Here is a 16,289-nt window from a genome sequence, read left to right on the forward strand (position 1 = left end):
GGGAGCAGTTTTAATGCAGAAAGGACCTGATCAAGAATTCCACCCTGTAGTGTTTCTCAGCAAAAAACTGTCTGAGAGGGAAAGCAACTGGTCAGTCACTGAAAAAGAATGTTATGCCATTGTCTACGCTCTGGAAAAGCTACGCCCATATGTTTGGGGACGGCGTTTCCACCTGCAAACCGACCATGCTGCACTAAAGTGGCTTCACACCGTCAAAGAAACTAACAAAAAACTTCCTCGGTGGAGTTTAGCTCTCCAAGATTTTGATTTCGACATCCAACACATCTCAGGAGCTTCTAACAAAGTGGCTGATGCACTCTCCCGTGAAAGTTTCCCAGAATCAAGTGGTTAAAATCGTCCTTGAGATGTGGAAAATATTGTTAGTCTTTATGTACTTGGTAGTATATTTAGAGATGCATGTGTCTTATTAACTCTGTTTTCCTAGAGCTCCAGGAAGAAATCCCAGCCAGTGTTTCACCCTAGCTGAGATTTGGGGGGTGTGTCATAAATATAAAGGGAAGGGTAAACCCCTTTGAAATCCCTCCTGGCCAGGGGAAAGCTCCTCTCACCTGTAAAGGGTTAAGAAGCTAAAGGTAACCTCGCTGGCACCTGACTAAAATGACCAATGAGGAGACAAGATACTTTCAAAAGCTGGGAGGAGGGAGAGAAACAAAGGGTCTGTGTCTGTCTGTAGTCCTCTTGGCCAGGGACAGAACAGGAATGGAGTCTTAGAACTTTTAGTAAGTAATCTAGCTAGGTATGTGTTAGATTATGATTTCTTTAAATGGCTGAGAAAAGAATTGTGCTGAATAGAATAACTATTTCTGTCTGTGTATCTTTTTTGTAACTTAAGGTTTTGCCTAGAGGGGTTCTCTGTTTTTGAATCTAATTACCCTGTAAGATATCTACCATCCTGATTTTACAGGGGGGATTTCTTTATTTCTATTTACTTCTATTTTTTATTAAAAGTCTTCTTGTAAAACACTGAATGCTTTTTCATTGTTCTCAGATCCAAGGGTTTGGGTCTGTGGTCACCTATGCAAATTGGTGAGGCTTTTTACCAAACCTTGTCCAGGAAGTGGGGTGCAAGGTTTTGGGAAGTATTTTTGGGGGAAGGACGCGTCCAAACAGCTCTTCCCCAGTAACCAGTATTAGTTTGGTGGTGGTAGCGGCCAGTCCAAGGATAACGGGTGTAATATTTTGTACCTTGGGGAAGTTTTGACCTAAGCTGGTAAAGATAAGCTTAGGAGGTTTTTCATGCAGGTCCCCACATCTGTACCCTAGAGTTCAGAGTGGGGGAGGAACCTTGACACAAGCAGTGAAAAATGATTACTTGATCCAGCTCTGTCAGCACAATTCAACTGCTATGCCATTGGTTTCTGTGTAGTGCATCTGTAAATCTCTAAGGATTCTGCTGTCGGCAGAGACAAACACTCATTTTATGTTCACTTCAGTACAAACTGTTTCAAAGAGAGGCTGTGTGTGCTCGTCGAAGTTTTTTATGTGTGCACTCTGTTGTTCTTACTTTAAAATAAAGGTCATTCTGACTGAACATACCCATTTACTTTCTGTGTATGGCAAATATATAGTACCTCTTCTACAGAGTATTAAAGAGTTCTCACATAAAGCAAAGTATCAGGGAGAATGATGCTCCTTCCTCTACATTTATCACATCCCACTGAATCCCTGCAATGCAATTTGTATCCCTGAGCCTTTTTTACTGGGAGTTTGTCTTAGGAAAGAATGGGCTTGGTGTTTTGGAGAAGCTAAAGAAAACATGGGACTGACCAGGATTTGATATGGTTAAACACAGAATGTACAATTGCTGGGAATGTCAGTGTAACTCCTTCAGCAGATAAGCTAGTTATATAGTATGCAGCACAGTGCTGCTGGCCAGCAAGACTGTTTACATTGGCTAAGCCTAATAGTCTTCCAAAAAAGAAAAAAAAAAAAAAAAAAGCAGGCCATCCTTTGAGAATAAATGAGTGACCTGGTTTCTTTCATTTCCAAGGAGTTAAACAAATAACTGCACTGTCAAAAAGCCACAACAAACAATTTATGCCATACATTTAAGGAGAAAGTCTTCTGATGGTAACAAGTTAATCTTCAAAAAGAATCCCCATTATTCAGTAAAATCTTACATTCAAAAAGTTATCCTGTAGAAAGTACAAAGGTCATTTAACTGCTGCATTTTGGGGGCTTTTTATCCCATGCTATAACAGTTATTCTGTGAAGTGAGCACTGGAGAATTTTTTTTGTAGTTGCTTTCTGCACAAGATGTTGCTCTGTCTTGGCACAAGCTCTAACCAGTGTACCCACCACCCCCTCTGCATTCAGGCATGGCGGCTCCAGTGATGAGCTGCCAAAATCTTAACAATCCTCACCCCAAGAGGGAGTCGTGGCCCGCCCACCCCCACCACCCGGGACTCCGGCCCCATCCAACCCCGCACATTCCTTGACTCACCCCCCCAGGACCCCTTCCTCATCCACCCTCCCTCCCCTGTTCCCCGACTGCCCCCAGAACCAGGCAGGAGGGTCTCGTGTGCCACTGTAGTGGGTACCCACCCTGTCCCGCTCCTAAGAGCCAGAGGCACCTACTGGGGCGCGAGGTGGGGAGTCCTGGAGGTGCTTACCTGGGGCAGCTCCCAGGAAGCATCCGGCAGGTCCCTCTGGCTCTTAGGGGTGGGGTAGCACAGCTAGGGGGGAGCAGCCGCTCCCCCCACTGATCACATCAAAAGTGGCACCTGAGGCACTGACTTCGTGGGTGCTCCGGAGCTGGAGCACCCACAGGGAAAATTTGGTGGGTGCAGAACACCCACCGGCAGCCCCCCACCCCACCCTGCGCCCAGCCCCAGCTCACCTCCACTCCACCTCCTCCCCTGAATGCGCCGCCCCGCTCTGCTTTTCTGCCCCTGCCCTGGCTTCCCGCGAATCAGCTGTTTGTGCAGGAAGCCTGGGAGGGCTGAGGAGCAGGCGGCGACTTCGCGCTCAGGCCCAGGGAGGTGGAGGTGAGCTGGGGCGGGGAGCGGTTCCCCTACGCCCCCTGCCCCGGGTTACCTGCTGCGGCGCGGGCAGCCCTCCTCGCGCCCACCCCGCCCCAGCTCCCCTCTGAGCGCGAATCCACCGCCTGCTTCTCAGCCCTCCCCGGCTTCCCGCGCAAACAGTTGATTCGCGGGAAACCGGGGGGGTGGAGAAGCAGAGTGGGGTGGCACGTTCAGCGGAGGAGGCGCAGGCGGAGCGGAGGTGAGCTGGGGCTGGGCATGGGGTGGGGAGGGGAGCTGCCGGTGGGTGCTCTGCACCCACCAAATTTTACCCTTGGGTGCTTCAGCCCCAGCGCACCCACTGAGTTGGTGCCTAAGGCACCACTTTTGGCCGGTTGTTAAATTTAGAAGCCCTTTTAGAACCGGTTGTCCCGCTTCTAAATTTAACAACCAGTTCCAGTAAACCATGTGAACCGGCTCCAGCTCACCACTGGGCAGCTCCCAAGCCAGCATTCCAAAAGGGACTCTCTCCTTGCCATTGTCCCCACAAGTGCTTCCAGAACAGACACAAATATCTAAGATCTTGTAAGAGAGTTCAGACGTTCTTGCCAACTGCTGGAAATGGCCCACCTTGATTATCACTACAAAAGGTTATTTTCCCCCCGCTCTCCTGCTGGTAATAGTTCACCTTACTGGATCACTCTCGTTATAGTGTGTATGGTAACACCCATTATTTCATGTTCTCTGTGTATATAAATCTCCCCACTGTATTTTCCACTGAACGCATCAGATGAAGTGAGCTGTAGCTCACGAAAGCTTATGCTCAAATAAATTTGATAGTCTCTAAGGTGCCACAATTACTCCTTTTCTTCTTATGAAGTTTCCGACCTATGTATGCAGACAGGAGGTGGATCTTTCTGAATAAGCATCTGCTTATCCAAAGTAACCCCAAACTCCGAAATGTTTGCAGTTCTTTGAACAGCAATTTCAATGCCAAAATGAGGGCATAGGACAAGATGATTTTTGCTTCCATGAAGTTCCTCTGGACAGAGTAGTCAGTTTTAGCATCCTAAGTCATTTTGCCTTAGCTTTAAAATACATCAGGTTTCTGCAGTCACTGAGGGTATGTCTACACTGCAATTAAACACCTGGGCTGGCCTGTGTCAGGTGACTCGGACTGATGGAGCCCAGATTACAGGGCTGTTTAATTGCAGTGTAGACATTCAGGCTTGGGCTGGAGCGTGGGCTCTGGGACTCTCCTCCATTGTGGTGTTCCAGATCCCAGACTCCTGCCCAAGTCCACACATCTACACAGCCCTGTAGCTGGAGCCCTGCGAACACAGGTCAGCTGACATAGATCACCCGCAGATGTTTAAGACTTAGTACAACAGATACTGAGCCACCCAGGCCTCCAGCTACTTTCACAGCAACTCCACTATGCTACCAGTCCCTGTCAGTCACCCAAGGAGCAAGAATCCAGAAGTCTTTCCCAGATCTGTCATCTCCATGGTGTTGAGCAGGAAGGTGACTCTTATACAACAAGATTTGATTTTTGTTCAGAGAATTTCACAAAGTTCAGCATCTAGCAAAATGGGCTCCTGCTGCATGACAAGGACCCCTAGGTCCTATAGTAATAAATCATTCATTTTGAAGGATGCATTTTTAAACGGCAGCAGGATCCATACTACAGTAAACAAAAAGTAATGGATGAAAGGACACACACACACGACCAGAGTCCCAGAAAAATCTGTCATTTACTCTGCTGAAGGCCAGTGCCAATCTCTCAAAGTTATTTAGTTACCTCAGGCTACTGGAAAGTTTGTGAGGGCAACTACCATAAACACGATTCTCTTTTTGCTGTTTTCCTGCCAGGCTTACATGTGAGTGCAAATGATCAAAACAATTTTACTCATATTTTTAGGCCACTTCACTTGTCATTTCTCATACAAGTTTGAAATGACATAGTAAGCCAGCCACTTGCCATATACAAGAGTACAATGTAGCAATCATAATGCAGTTTTCAGGAGTAGCACAGAGCTATTAAAAATGAGTCAGCTCACAATTTCCGAGAAAGCCGCAGTAATGAAAATGTACATCACATGCTGAAATTTCTAATTTACATAATGCTATCACATTCTTCATTTCTAGCAGCACTCTGGTTTGTGTCAGAGGATGCGAAAATACTGAGGCTGTTGCAAGCCACAAGTTAGTTTATACCACTATTGCCAGAGCACAGGAATGAGATTGATGCCAATGCATAAGTGATTGCAGCATTTTTCCTAGTGTATAGAACGTAAGTAGGGAGTGAAGACACTCATTGATCATTCAACCATCCTTCCCAATATAGCCATTCTGGGAGGCAAATCCACTGTAAGGAGGGTGGAGGGAAACCCCATGTGTGCCACAGACCTGTGCTCTGTAGCGAAGTCCTGCACCTCAGCACACAGGGTATTAAGAGGAAGTGCCACTGTCCCTACTTTCACAGCAGTCTTGTAAAGACAGACACATTACAAAAAGACTGTCCGGTGCTCAGCCACTACAGTGGGTCATAAAATGATCTAAGATAAAGAGATGGTGGATTTCACAACGGTCCTTTTGCACTCAGCTGCTACTCTGTGCAGTGGACTGAGCAGCACTGATTACCAGTGTGACTGTCCTGAATGGGCATTCACCAGGCTGCTATACTGGACATAAACCTTGTGTCCCAGGCATATGCTCTTGGCTTGCAGAGGCAGGGCAGAGTTTAGGCACTGTCTCTCTGGCTGTGGACCACCAGGCACACTCTCTAGCTGCAGACTTTGTGTCTGACATCCCGCTTGGCAGTAGGGACCTGCAGTCCAATTGCCTAGGCCCTGAAACTAGTGCCAGCTCTCCCAAGCCTCCCCAGCAGCTACTGTGCATGTTCAGAGTTCCACTGAAGCAGTGGACCCTCTAGCTTACTGCTTTCCTCTTGGGGAACATAGACAGTGTCAGTAAACAATACACAAAAGAGAATTTCTAAATTCACACACACTTTACACAGAGAGAGCACAAGAGATGTACAAATCTACGAAAACAACAAAAACTTGCATGCAAATCCTTACCTCACCATCCTCTGGAGCCAAAAGAAGGTGAAACTATATACAAAAGTATAGATTTATCAAACCTGGGTTCTTCCAATTCTTTCATATGGATATGAAAGATGGACATTGCTTAAACAAATATCAGGAGGCTTGAGGCACTTCATATGCACTGCCAGAGGTGACTACTGGGTATGTGATGGCTTGACTTTATCAGTCATAAGGTGAAAAGAAAAGGAGTACTTGTGGCACCTTAGAGACTAACCAATTTATTTGAGCATGAATTGGTTAGTCTCTAAGGTGCCACAAGTACTCCTTTTCTTTTTGCGAATACAGACTAACACGGCTGTTACTCTCAAACCAGTCATAAGGTGGTATCATTGATAACAGGCCTCAAGAGGAATGACATCATTGGCCACCACTGGCTGGCTTTTTGGTCACGTTGCCCACCTTGGAAACAAAGTCCCTGAATGTCGGACTTGAGGTCAGAAGGGCTCACTGACCCATCATGGAATGACAACTGTTATATGGTCACTCGTGATTAACGTGGCTGCAATAGATCAGTAATAATCCTGTGAAGCTCGTAGATGCCTGGAATACAGCCATACATTCAGTGCCTCTGACCTTTGCTGTCTAAGCGTATTGTTGTTGTTTCCTCAACATTCCAAGAGGCCCTTGGGATTTGGTTAGTGTCTATTTAGGGAGCCCAGGATTCTCCCCCTCCTCCTGCTTAGCCTTGTCTTCTGGTTCTGGTCTGCTTCCCTCTCTGCCTCTCTCTGAAATGGCTGATGAAAGAGCATCCCTTTTATAAAGTTTAGTCCCTTTTGTCAGGTGACCCCTACACCAGTGACTTCAAGTCCCTCATCAGGTGACCAACTGTCTGATTACAAGGCCACCTGGGAGAACAGGTTTCTCTGGGCTGTAGCTAACTCATGTGGAAGGGAGCTTCCATTTGAATACAAGATCCTGCAGGCTAACAGCCCTTGATTGCTCTGCATTTTTCCCCCTCTGGTAATGCCTCTGGTAATTCCCAGTCCAGGATGGAGGTAAAGAGACAACAGTGAAGGCACACTGCTATAGTGTTACTAACAAAAAGGTGTTCCCAAAACAAACAGGAGTGTGTAGTTTGATATAGGTTATGTCTACACTTATGGTGGCGTGTAGAGCACAGGCACTACCCGTGTACCTACATGGGACAGTGAAAGGCTCCAGTCCTGGGGAGGCAGTGGGACAGTATGCTGCTAAAAATACCCGTGTAGACATGGGAGGTACAGTTTGGGCATGTAGAGAGCCCGTGTAGGGTATATACCATGGGGGTTCAGCCAGAAACGTAGGGCCTGTGACTTACTCTACTCACCTAAGCCGCATCTCACTAGCTACACTGCTATTTATACCCATGTTAGCCGGGCGTGCAGCATCTGTCCTCCTCCAAATGTAGACATAGTCATAGATAGAAGCATACATTAATCCATCACAAGCAGGAACCCCCATTCTTTTATTTTTTAAATCCATGTCTGATATTGTCCCAATATATTTCCATGATAATTCTTCTAAAAAACCACCATAGGTAGTTTGAACTGTTTCTGAGAGGGTTTTTTTTAAAGTCTCCTAGGAATTTAAGACTTTTTAAACACACAAAAAGATTTTCTAGAAATGTATTATTCCTGAGACTTACGACAGTAAAGTTAGCCTGGCTTAAAATGGTTCAGTTTTAAATATTTCTTTCCACAAACAAGCATCTCCATGATTATTTCTTTGCCAAATCTGTCCAGACAAGCAGAAAGTCCTCTTCTATAGGGAGACTACTGGATATACTGAAATATTAGTGTCATAGGGGACTGAACCAACTCCCATTGCCATCCGTGGAAAGGTATATATAGACTCCCATGGGAGTTAGATCAGGCCCTAGATTTGGGCTTCGACAATTACATTTCCTCTTGAGAGAGTCTCCATGTTCACCGCAAACTAACTCATGATCTTTGAAAAAAGTGTGCATCTAGTGAGCAATCTGCCAGTGTAAGAAAACTTTGCTCAGCCAAACCACCGCATAGGTGCTGGAACTAAGGATGCTGAGGGTCCTGCTGCACCCCCTGGCTTGAAGTGGTTTCCATTATATGCAGGGTTTTCAGTTTGGTTCAATGGCTCTACGCACCCACCACTATACAAATTGTTCCAGCTCCCCTGACCATAGCTAGAAAAAGCAGCTTCCATTTCTACAGTCAGTTAGAAAGAAACAGCTGGTGCTAGTGAGTCCTCACAATGAATACGTTCAGAATCTGAGATAGAGGAGACTGGGAAGCTTAGTGGAGGAATTATTTTTTTCCCCTCTGCAGTAGAGATGGCTCAAGTCCAACCTAACGTTTAACTAGTTTGAAGGAGAATTTTGGACAGAGTAAGATACACACAGTACACCCCCCTATACATTCCATCACTTAGAACAGAAGAAAAAAGACGTACGTGGCTTCCGGCTCCTGGTGCTATAAAATAGTGAACTCAGCATGCAAATCCTAAATCTTATTTTCATGTGAAATTAGCTGGGAAGGTGACTGGGAAGGCAGGAATGGTAGAGAAAAGATTTTCAGCAGTATTCTAACACATTAAGACTATGCTTTACTTAATGTTACACACAAAAAAACTATGTTAAAAGAAATTATGGTTGCAAAGTCAAGCACTCAAAAGTTAGTAAATGCCAGAATTAAGGTTGTCGGTTTAGCCTTAATTTGGTCCCCTTCTGTGTGCCCATTCTGCGACAGTCTTTAATAACATGATTACATACTATTTTTTTTTCCACACACACACACACAGGACTCCACCTCATTCAGTGCACAGAATGAACAGTGCTCACTTAATGAGAGTGATTCGATATTTCGCTTTCTTCTCATTGTTCCATGGATAGCCTTAGGTTATAGTTACTGCACACTATTCAAATCCTGCTCTAAAGACAGAATTATTAAATTTTCTCCAGGGCTTTTCTATGGTGCTCATCCCTATACTATCCAAGTGCTTCACAAACATTAATTAACCTTCATAAAACCAGGGTGAGACCAGGAGATACTATGCCCATATTACATATGGGCAGCTGAGGCACAGAGAGATTAAGGTCTAAAGTAGCCTCTAATTTTGGGTGCCCAATTTGAGATGCCTGGGAACCTGGTTTTTCAGAATACTTAGCAATATAGAGCATTTTAGATATTCAAGCACAGCTCCCACTGACTGATGGCTCATGTCAGCAAATCGCAAATATTACTCAAGGTTTACAGCTGTAGAGGTATGTGTGGGGCCTGAGAGAAGAGGGAGAGACTGTCTGCTCCTTTTACTTCATAATTAGCAGTACATATACTTAAAACTTCAGCAGCAGTCATGGCTCAGAAAGACAGGAGTCCAATTATCAATCGGTTTTCATCCCTGGAAAAGAATTAGCCTTTTTAACCACTATAGTTTCAAACATATTCTCAAGCTAAATACACGGCAACTCCACTTCTAGAAATGTATGATTAACCTAGCTGTAGTCCCTGTAGCACAGGGGTGGGCAAACTTTTTTGGCCCGAGGGCCACATTGGCATTGCGAAACTGTATGGAGGGCCGGGTAGGGCAGGCTGTGCCTCCCCAAACAGCCTGGAGCCCACCCCTTATCCACCCCCTCCCACTTCCCACCCCCTGACTGCCCCCCTCAGAACCTCCAACCCATCCAACATCCCCTGCTCCTTGTCCCCTGACCGCCCCCTCCCGGGACCTCCCCGCCCATAACCACCCCCCAGGACCCCACTCCCTATCCAGCCCCCCCACTCCCTGTCCCCTGACTGCCCCCCTGACCCCTATCCACACCCCCACCCCCAACAGCCTCCCCCAGGACTCCCACACCTATCCAACCCCCCCGTTCCCTGACTCTCCCAACCCCTATCCATACCCCCACTGCCTGACAGGCCTCCGCCCCAGGATTCCAACGCCCCCTGTTCCCTGTGTGCGCCACCCCCAGAACCTCCGCCCCATCCAACTGCTCCCTGTCCCCTGACTGCCCCCTGGACTCCCTGCCCCTTATCCAACCCCCTTATCATGCTGCTCAGAGCAGCGGGAGCTCGCAGCCCTGCTGGAGCCAGCCACGCCACTTGCACTGCCCAGCAGGAGCGGCAGGCCAAAGCGCAGGCAGCGCGGCGCACTGAAGCGGCAGGGGAGGGGCGGGGGACCAGCCTCCCCAGCCGGGAGCTCAGGGCCGGGCAGGACGGTCCCGCAGGCTGTAGTTTGCCCACCTCTGCTGCAGCAGATCGCCGACTCATCGGCACGGTCTCCTCCTGCTGGTTGTCCAGGAATTAGCTCAATTCCAGCCTCAAGAGCATCTCCTGCTGGCTGGTGCCTTGGCTGCCGCAGGCCCCACGTCCCTCCTGGACCCCAGTGCCCTCTTATCTTGGAGTGTTGCTCCACAGCAGTCTCCACACTCTGGGTCTCCCCTCTGAGGGGAACCCATACCCCCTATGCCCACCTTGCCTCCATGGTGACTGCCAATCATCTAGCCCCCTTTCTCTGGGGCAAATTGTAGTCCATAATGACCACTCATCCTTGGCAAGGGGGTTGGACCAGCTGCCTTTGCCTATCCCTGGGCTGCATCTCAGCAGCCCCAGTACCCCCTTAGGCCTTTAACAAGGCCTCAGCCTGGAGAGTTGCCAGGCTGGAGCTCCCCAGCTCCACTTGCCTTTCTCCAGCACTGTTCTGCTTTGGGTACCCTGTGCTCCCAGGCAGCTAGGCCCTTCCCAATCCAAGGCTGGAGTGAGACTGACCCAGCCCTTCCCTTCGCCCTTGTTATACTGGTCCAGCCAGGCCCTGACTGGCTGCCTCAAGCCTGCTCATGATTGGCTCCCCGTGGCAGCCCTTTCCCAGGGCTGTCTTTAACCCCTTCCAAACTGGAGCGGGGTGACTACCCCGCTACAGTTCCCTAGTCAGACTTCCTGCCAATTAAGGATTTTTTCCCATAGTACATTTACTAATGTTTTGTCCAGGCTAGATTTAAAATTTTCCAAATGGCAAGGAACAAATGCAGTTGGTGAAAGGAGGACAGACAGCATCCTAATCAGCAACATATTACATACTGTAGTTAGGGGAGAGCAAGAGCAACCTACAGATATGTTCCTTTATTCCAGGGTCTTCTAACCAACAACAAGAATCGTACTCCAAAGAGTCACAGTACTGTAAGAACATTTAGATCATCTAAGTAGCTCCTCACATAACTCGTATTGTCACAAACAATACCTCAAAAATTGTTACCTAGGACAAGGCACTACAGCAGTGGTCCCCAATCTTTCTGTTGCTATCGCATATTCATGTTCCCAGAAGAGTGTGGCAGGCGCCGGACGACCAGCCGCCGAAATGCCACCAAGAAGCAGCGTCATCAAGAAGCGTTGGTTGTCCGGTGGCCGCACTCCTCGGCGGTGGGTTGTCCGGCGGAAGCGCTCCCTTGTCAGTAGGCGGGCGCTCATAAATGCCCTGGCGGGTGCCATGGCACCCCCGTTGGGGACCACTGCACTAGAGGCACTTTAATACAGCCAGGTACAGGGCTTTAGATATTCCAATAATAGTCATGTGGAAACTTGAAATATTGATACTCACCACAGAGATGATACCCAGAACTGATATAACTAAAACATGGCATGGTAACATTCTGTTTAGTTTTTCTGATAGTGTGAATGGAAAGTTGGTATCATTAAACCCAGAGGGACAGATCCTCAGCCAGTGTAAGTGTACGTAGATCCACTGAAATGACTGGGGCTCCACTGATTTACACCAGTTGAAGATCTGGTCCCAAGCATCTGGACCTATTTGAGTACTGCCTGGTGTGACTGGCAAAGGGCTGCAGGGCTCTGCGTAGAATGGATCAGATGGATACTCACAAGCTTCACCTCTTATGAAATATAAAATTGAAATTACACTAGGGTTAAAATACATATAGGAAACCCTGAAAATCACTCACAGTAAGCCACAAAACTGTTCTTATGGAGCTCCTAATGCACTGTACTACTAATTCCTGACTTCTATGTTAATAGAAAGCTGCCAGTTGGAAAAGAAGGGTGTAATTATTTGTGAAGGAAAGGCTGGGTTAAAAAAATTTAGCAACCAACAAGCAAAAAGCTCCAACAAAATTCATACCATTCAATCCACAAGCTTGTTCCTTGTCTGTTGTGGTCTCCCGCCGTTGCCTTAAAGCATTTTGAAGGATATTTGCCCTGTAGATTATGTGTGGGTATGCTATTCCCTCTTCCAGTGGATGCTTTTTCACAGGCTCAATGAAGTAGTCCCCATGGGGCAGACGGAAATATCCAGTCTGAAAATAAGTACATAAATGTTAATTTCAACTGCACCTGTCCAGCACTCTGATTCAAATCTGAATGAGTCTGGATGTTCCCTCACATCAGCAGCTTTGGGCTTTTCTGATAAGTTAGCCATGTTTCACTCAACAGCTTTAAATTAAAACAATAGGGTTTGTTTGTTTTTTACTCCTTTTTTTTCTTTGTAACATAAGATACCAAAAGGGAAACTTTGAAGTCTTGCTAGGAACTCAGAACTTGAGGGTAATAAAAATGGAGGATGTTGCTATGACAACTCGCTAGCATTATAGTCCTGCTGGGCCCAGCTTACAAGAGTTGCTCACATGAACTCCTTTCTAAGAAGCTCTGCCCCTCTTTATCATGGCAAAGGTTGTCAGACTTCAACAACGCTGACAAAGTTAATCAGTCAAAATGCTGCATTCATGATACAGTAGAATAGTCTTTTGTTTTCCTAGGGCTGTGCACCTGTGCCCTAGACAACAAAACTTGTATAGAGGCTGTTGCACAATGGGGAAGAATAATACCCTCCACTGAAGGAATTACAGGATGCAATTTCATGGCCAGTATTATACCGAAGCTCAGACTAGATGGTCCTAGTGGTCCCTTCTAGTCTTACAATTTATGAAAGCGTTACTCTCCTCTGACTTCACAGTGAAACAGGGGTGTTTTTTCCATAGATTTTAAGGCCAGAAGGAACCATTATGATCACATAGTCTGACCTCCTGCATAACACACGCTGTAGAATTTCTCCCAATTTCTCCATCAACCTCATAACTTCTGGCTGAGCTAGAGCATCTTTGATTAAAGACATCCAATCTTGATTTCATGGGATTGTTTTAAAAACAGGACAGCACAGCCACTCACTTCAGCATACACATTGGACCAATAGCAATTCTGCTTATAGACGTGCTTTAGATCCAACACCAGCTGCACATCACCAGGCGTGTGGTAGATTGATGATCCTCCCCAGCTATCCACCCTCCCTTTTTGTCTCATTCTGGTCCCTGAACTCTCCTCCTCTCCTAGCTTCATACAAGGAAGGCAGAAAAGATCACCTGGCAGACGCACTCCAGTCTTGCATAGCCAAATTCACAAGAAAGGACAGACACACGTGAAAGAAAAATCATCATATTCTCAATTCCCCATGTCAGCAAGAATAATTAATCATGAGCTATGTGTATTACCTGCCCCACTAAGAAGTCCAGTACGGATCCAACAAGTCCTGCTCCAAGGTTCACCCTTCTCCAGACACTTGCTACAAACCTCCAGTGCACAATCCACACCTCTTAATGTCCATAAATATCCTGAGTTGAGGGATTGGGGTGCAGGTATTCATAGCCTGTTTTTCCTTGTGCATTCCCCAAGGGGAAGGAGGTGGGAAGTGAATTAAATGAACTTTCCTCTGAGTTTTTGTTATCTGCATCATTAATGCCTCTATTGCAGCATCTTTCCCTCCAGCCCAATTTCCATTGCAAATGAAAGTAAAAATACCAAGGTTGCCCTTCTTTAAAAAAAAAAAAAAAAAAAAAGCCTTGTGATTTTATTGAAGATGTCAATATTAACTTCAAGACCCCGTGAAGGTTTACAGATTCTGGATTAGGGCTCAAGTTCACAAAGGTTTACTGATCTGGGTTTAAATGAGAATATAAATAATAAAAGAGTCAGGAGTCCCAGTTTTTAGCATAAAAACAAAATATACAAATCAGCTCTTCATGAGATACCATAAATCAAGGCTATTTTTGAAACAGGAGTCTGACAAACAATATTAAAGTACACAAATCCTAGCATTAAATCTGTGGTCAACACAGATAAAGATGTCAAGCAAGCATGAGTCCAACAAATAGGAATGCAAAGGAGAGGCTATACAAGGTTAGGATGTTATATCAGGGTTGTATTAAGGCTACTTACTTAGTAATGAGAGGCCAGACTTCTCTTAAAAAGAGTGGGTTATAATGACAGTACTGCCTCCAAAACCCTAGTTCCAAACATCCCAAATTCTTGGAGAGTTTGGATCTCTATCTGAGCTTTATGCTCGGGCCAAATAATGTTGTATATAGTATAGAAGTTTGTTTAGGCTCTAGTAAACATAGTTAACACAACCTGCCCTCAGGCATCCCCACCAAAAACCATACTTTTTGCTGTGGATGGAGTATTTGTTTTCGGAGTCTTCTAGCTTCTCACTGTAATAAATTGTCCCAGGTCACCTCTGCTTTGAAACCTACAAAACTTGACAATAGCTAGACAGCTGGTGTGCTGTGATCACTACTTATTAGGCTAATCATAACAATCTTCTGCCCTCCCATAACAGTTTGTTGCAGCCACCTGTTGGGTCTCATAAACTTATGTTCAAAGCTTTATGAACCAGGGAGTCTTATTTGTGTGTGTGCACGCAGTGCCTAGCTAAACCCATGAGAAGAACCTCTATGAGCTACCACAAAAACAAACAATCAGGAGGTCTCATGGCAAGAGTTGTACAAAACTTTGGTAAATGAAACCTGGAGAAGGTTACTGGGTTCAGAGATTTGTTACAAAACTTGAATCTCTCAGAGGTTTGCAAACCTTTTATGGGAACTGAGTCAGCCCAGCAAACTACCCACCCTCTATCTCTCTCTCCAATAGATCCTGGCTCACCCTTACCCTTTGTTGTGGTCTTCAAGGTGGTGGGACAGTTGGTCTGCAATCCTCTCCAAAGTCTTCAAGTAGTGGCAATCTTTAGGGGCAATGAAATGGCACACTCTCATTGAGTCCTCAGGAGGCAGAGCACATGGGCCTGCTCTTCCTTACCAAAAAGTTGACTAGTGTCTGCAGGAGGGGAGGGAAGGAGTCATGCCAGTCCTCCCTTTGTACAGCAGTGGGACTATGAACTCCTCTGGTCCTGCTGCTGTTACTACTATTCTGTTCTATAAAAGTTCTTATATCACCCTCAATCACTATATAGCGTCTGAACACCTTAGAGTAGTGCACTGAAGTGTGACTAACATCTCTCATGTATGGTTTATTCTCCCATTCTCTCCTCAGGGGGAGAAGTGTGTGCGCAGTGTAGCGTTGTGCTAGAATATGATTTTTTTGTTTTACTTACACCGCTCCTCTCTTAGAGAAGGCAACATCAAAGAGGTACACCTTGTAATTGGAGTGGGAGGTGGTAAGATTTGTAACGGTCTTTTGTTTCTAAGAGAGTTTATTCCAGTGTGTCGGATCTGCCCACAAGAAAGCTTTGTCTCCTACCCAGATGACTTTAACCCTTGTGATAGAAAGTTCCATTGTGCGTCAGGAGCGGAGCTGCTGATCACCAAAGCTTTAGTAGGTCTTTAGATGTACTGGGCCCAGGCTTTCGACTGTTTTGAACATAAGGATCAAGACCTTGAACTTGACCCGATATTCTGTGGGAAACCAGTGTGGCAAGTGGAGGACAGCTTTGATGTGCTTGTGATAGCCCATGTTGCTGCGGAGATGTTCTGGCCCTTACACAGGGTTGCTGACTCATGATTTTATCATGAATCTTGCAATAGCTGGTGTTTGTCTTAAAGGCCCATTTCCTGGAATCCTTATACTAAGGGAGAATCTAATAAAAGATTTCATGAACTCTCAGTTGTAGAGAAAAGTTTGAAAAGGCTCAATACACAGCAGCCAAACAAGAACTCAAAATGTATTTTAAAATAATCTACTGATTTATTAATGCCTGGGTTTGTCAATATTGCTTATGTTATTCTGGGTTGACAGACCTCAGAAAACAGTTGTCACTGAAAGGGAATCATGAGACTCACAGTAATACTAAGGTTTCAGAGTAACAGCCGTGTCAGTCTGTATTCGCAAAAAGAAAAGGAGTACTTGTGGCACCTTAGAGACTAACCAATTTATTTGAGCATAAGCTTTCGTGAGCTACAGCTCACTTCATCGGATGCATACATGAAGTGAGCTGTAGCTCACGAAAGCTT

General features: G+C 45.9%; 1 protein-coding gene across 1 annotated transcript in view; it reads right to left on the reverse strand.

The window, feature by feature from the left end:
* ADAMTS12 (ADAM metallopeptidase with thrombospondin type 1 motif 12) overlaps positions 1–16,289 on the reverse strand; it is a 319,746-nt gene that overhangs the window by 200,603 nt on the left and 102,854 nt on the right. The window contains exon 3 of the mRNA XM_084629649.1: positions 12,176–12,350. Coding sequence (XP_084485775.1) covers positions 12,176–12,350 — 175 coding nt within the window. The remainder of the gene's footprint in view (positions 1–12,175; positions 12,351–16,289) is intronic.

This window comes from Lepidochelys olivacea, assembly GCF_965140295.1.
Source record: "Lepidochelys olivacea isolate rLepOli2 genome assembly, chromosome: 5".
Classification (NCBI taxonomy): Eukaryota; Metazoa; Chordata; order Testudines; family Cheloniidae; genus Lepidochelys; species Lepidochelys olivacea.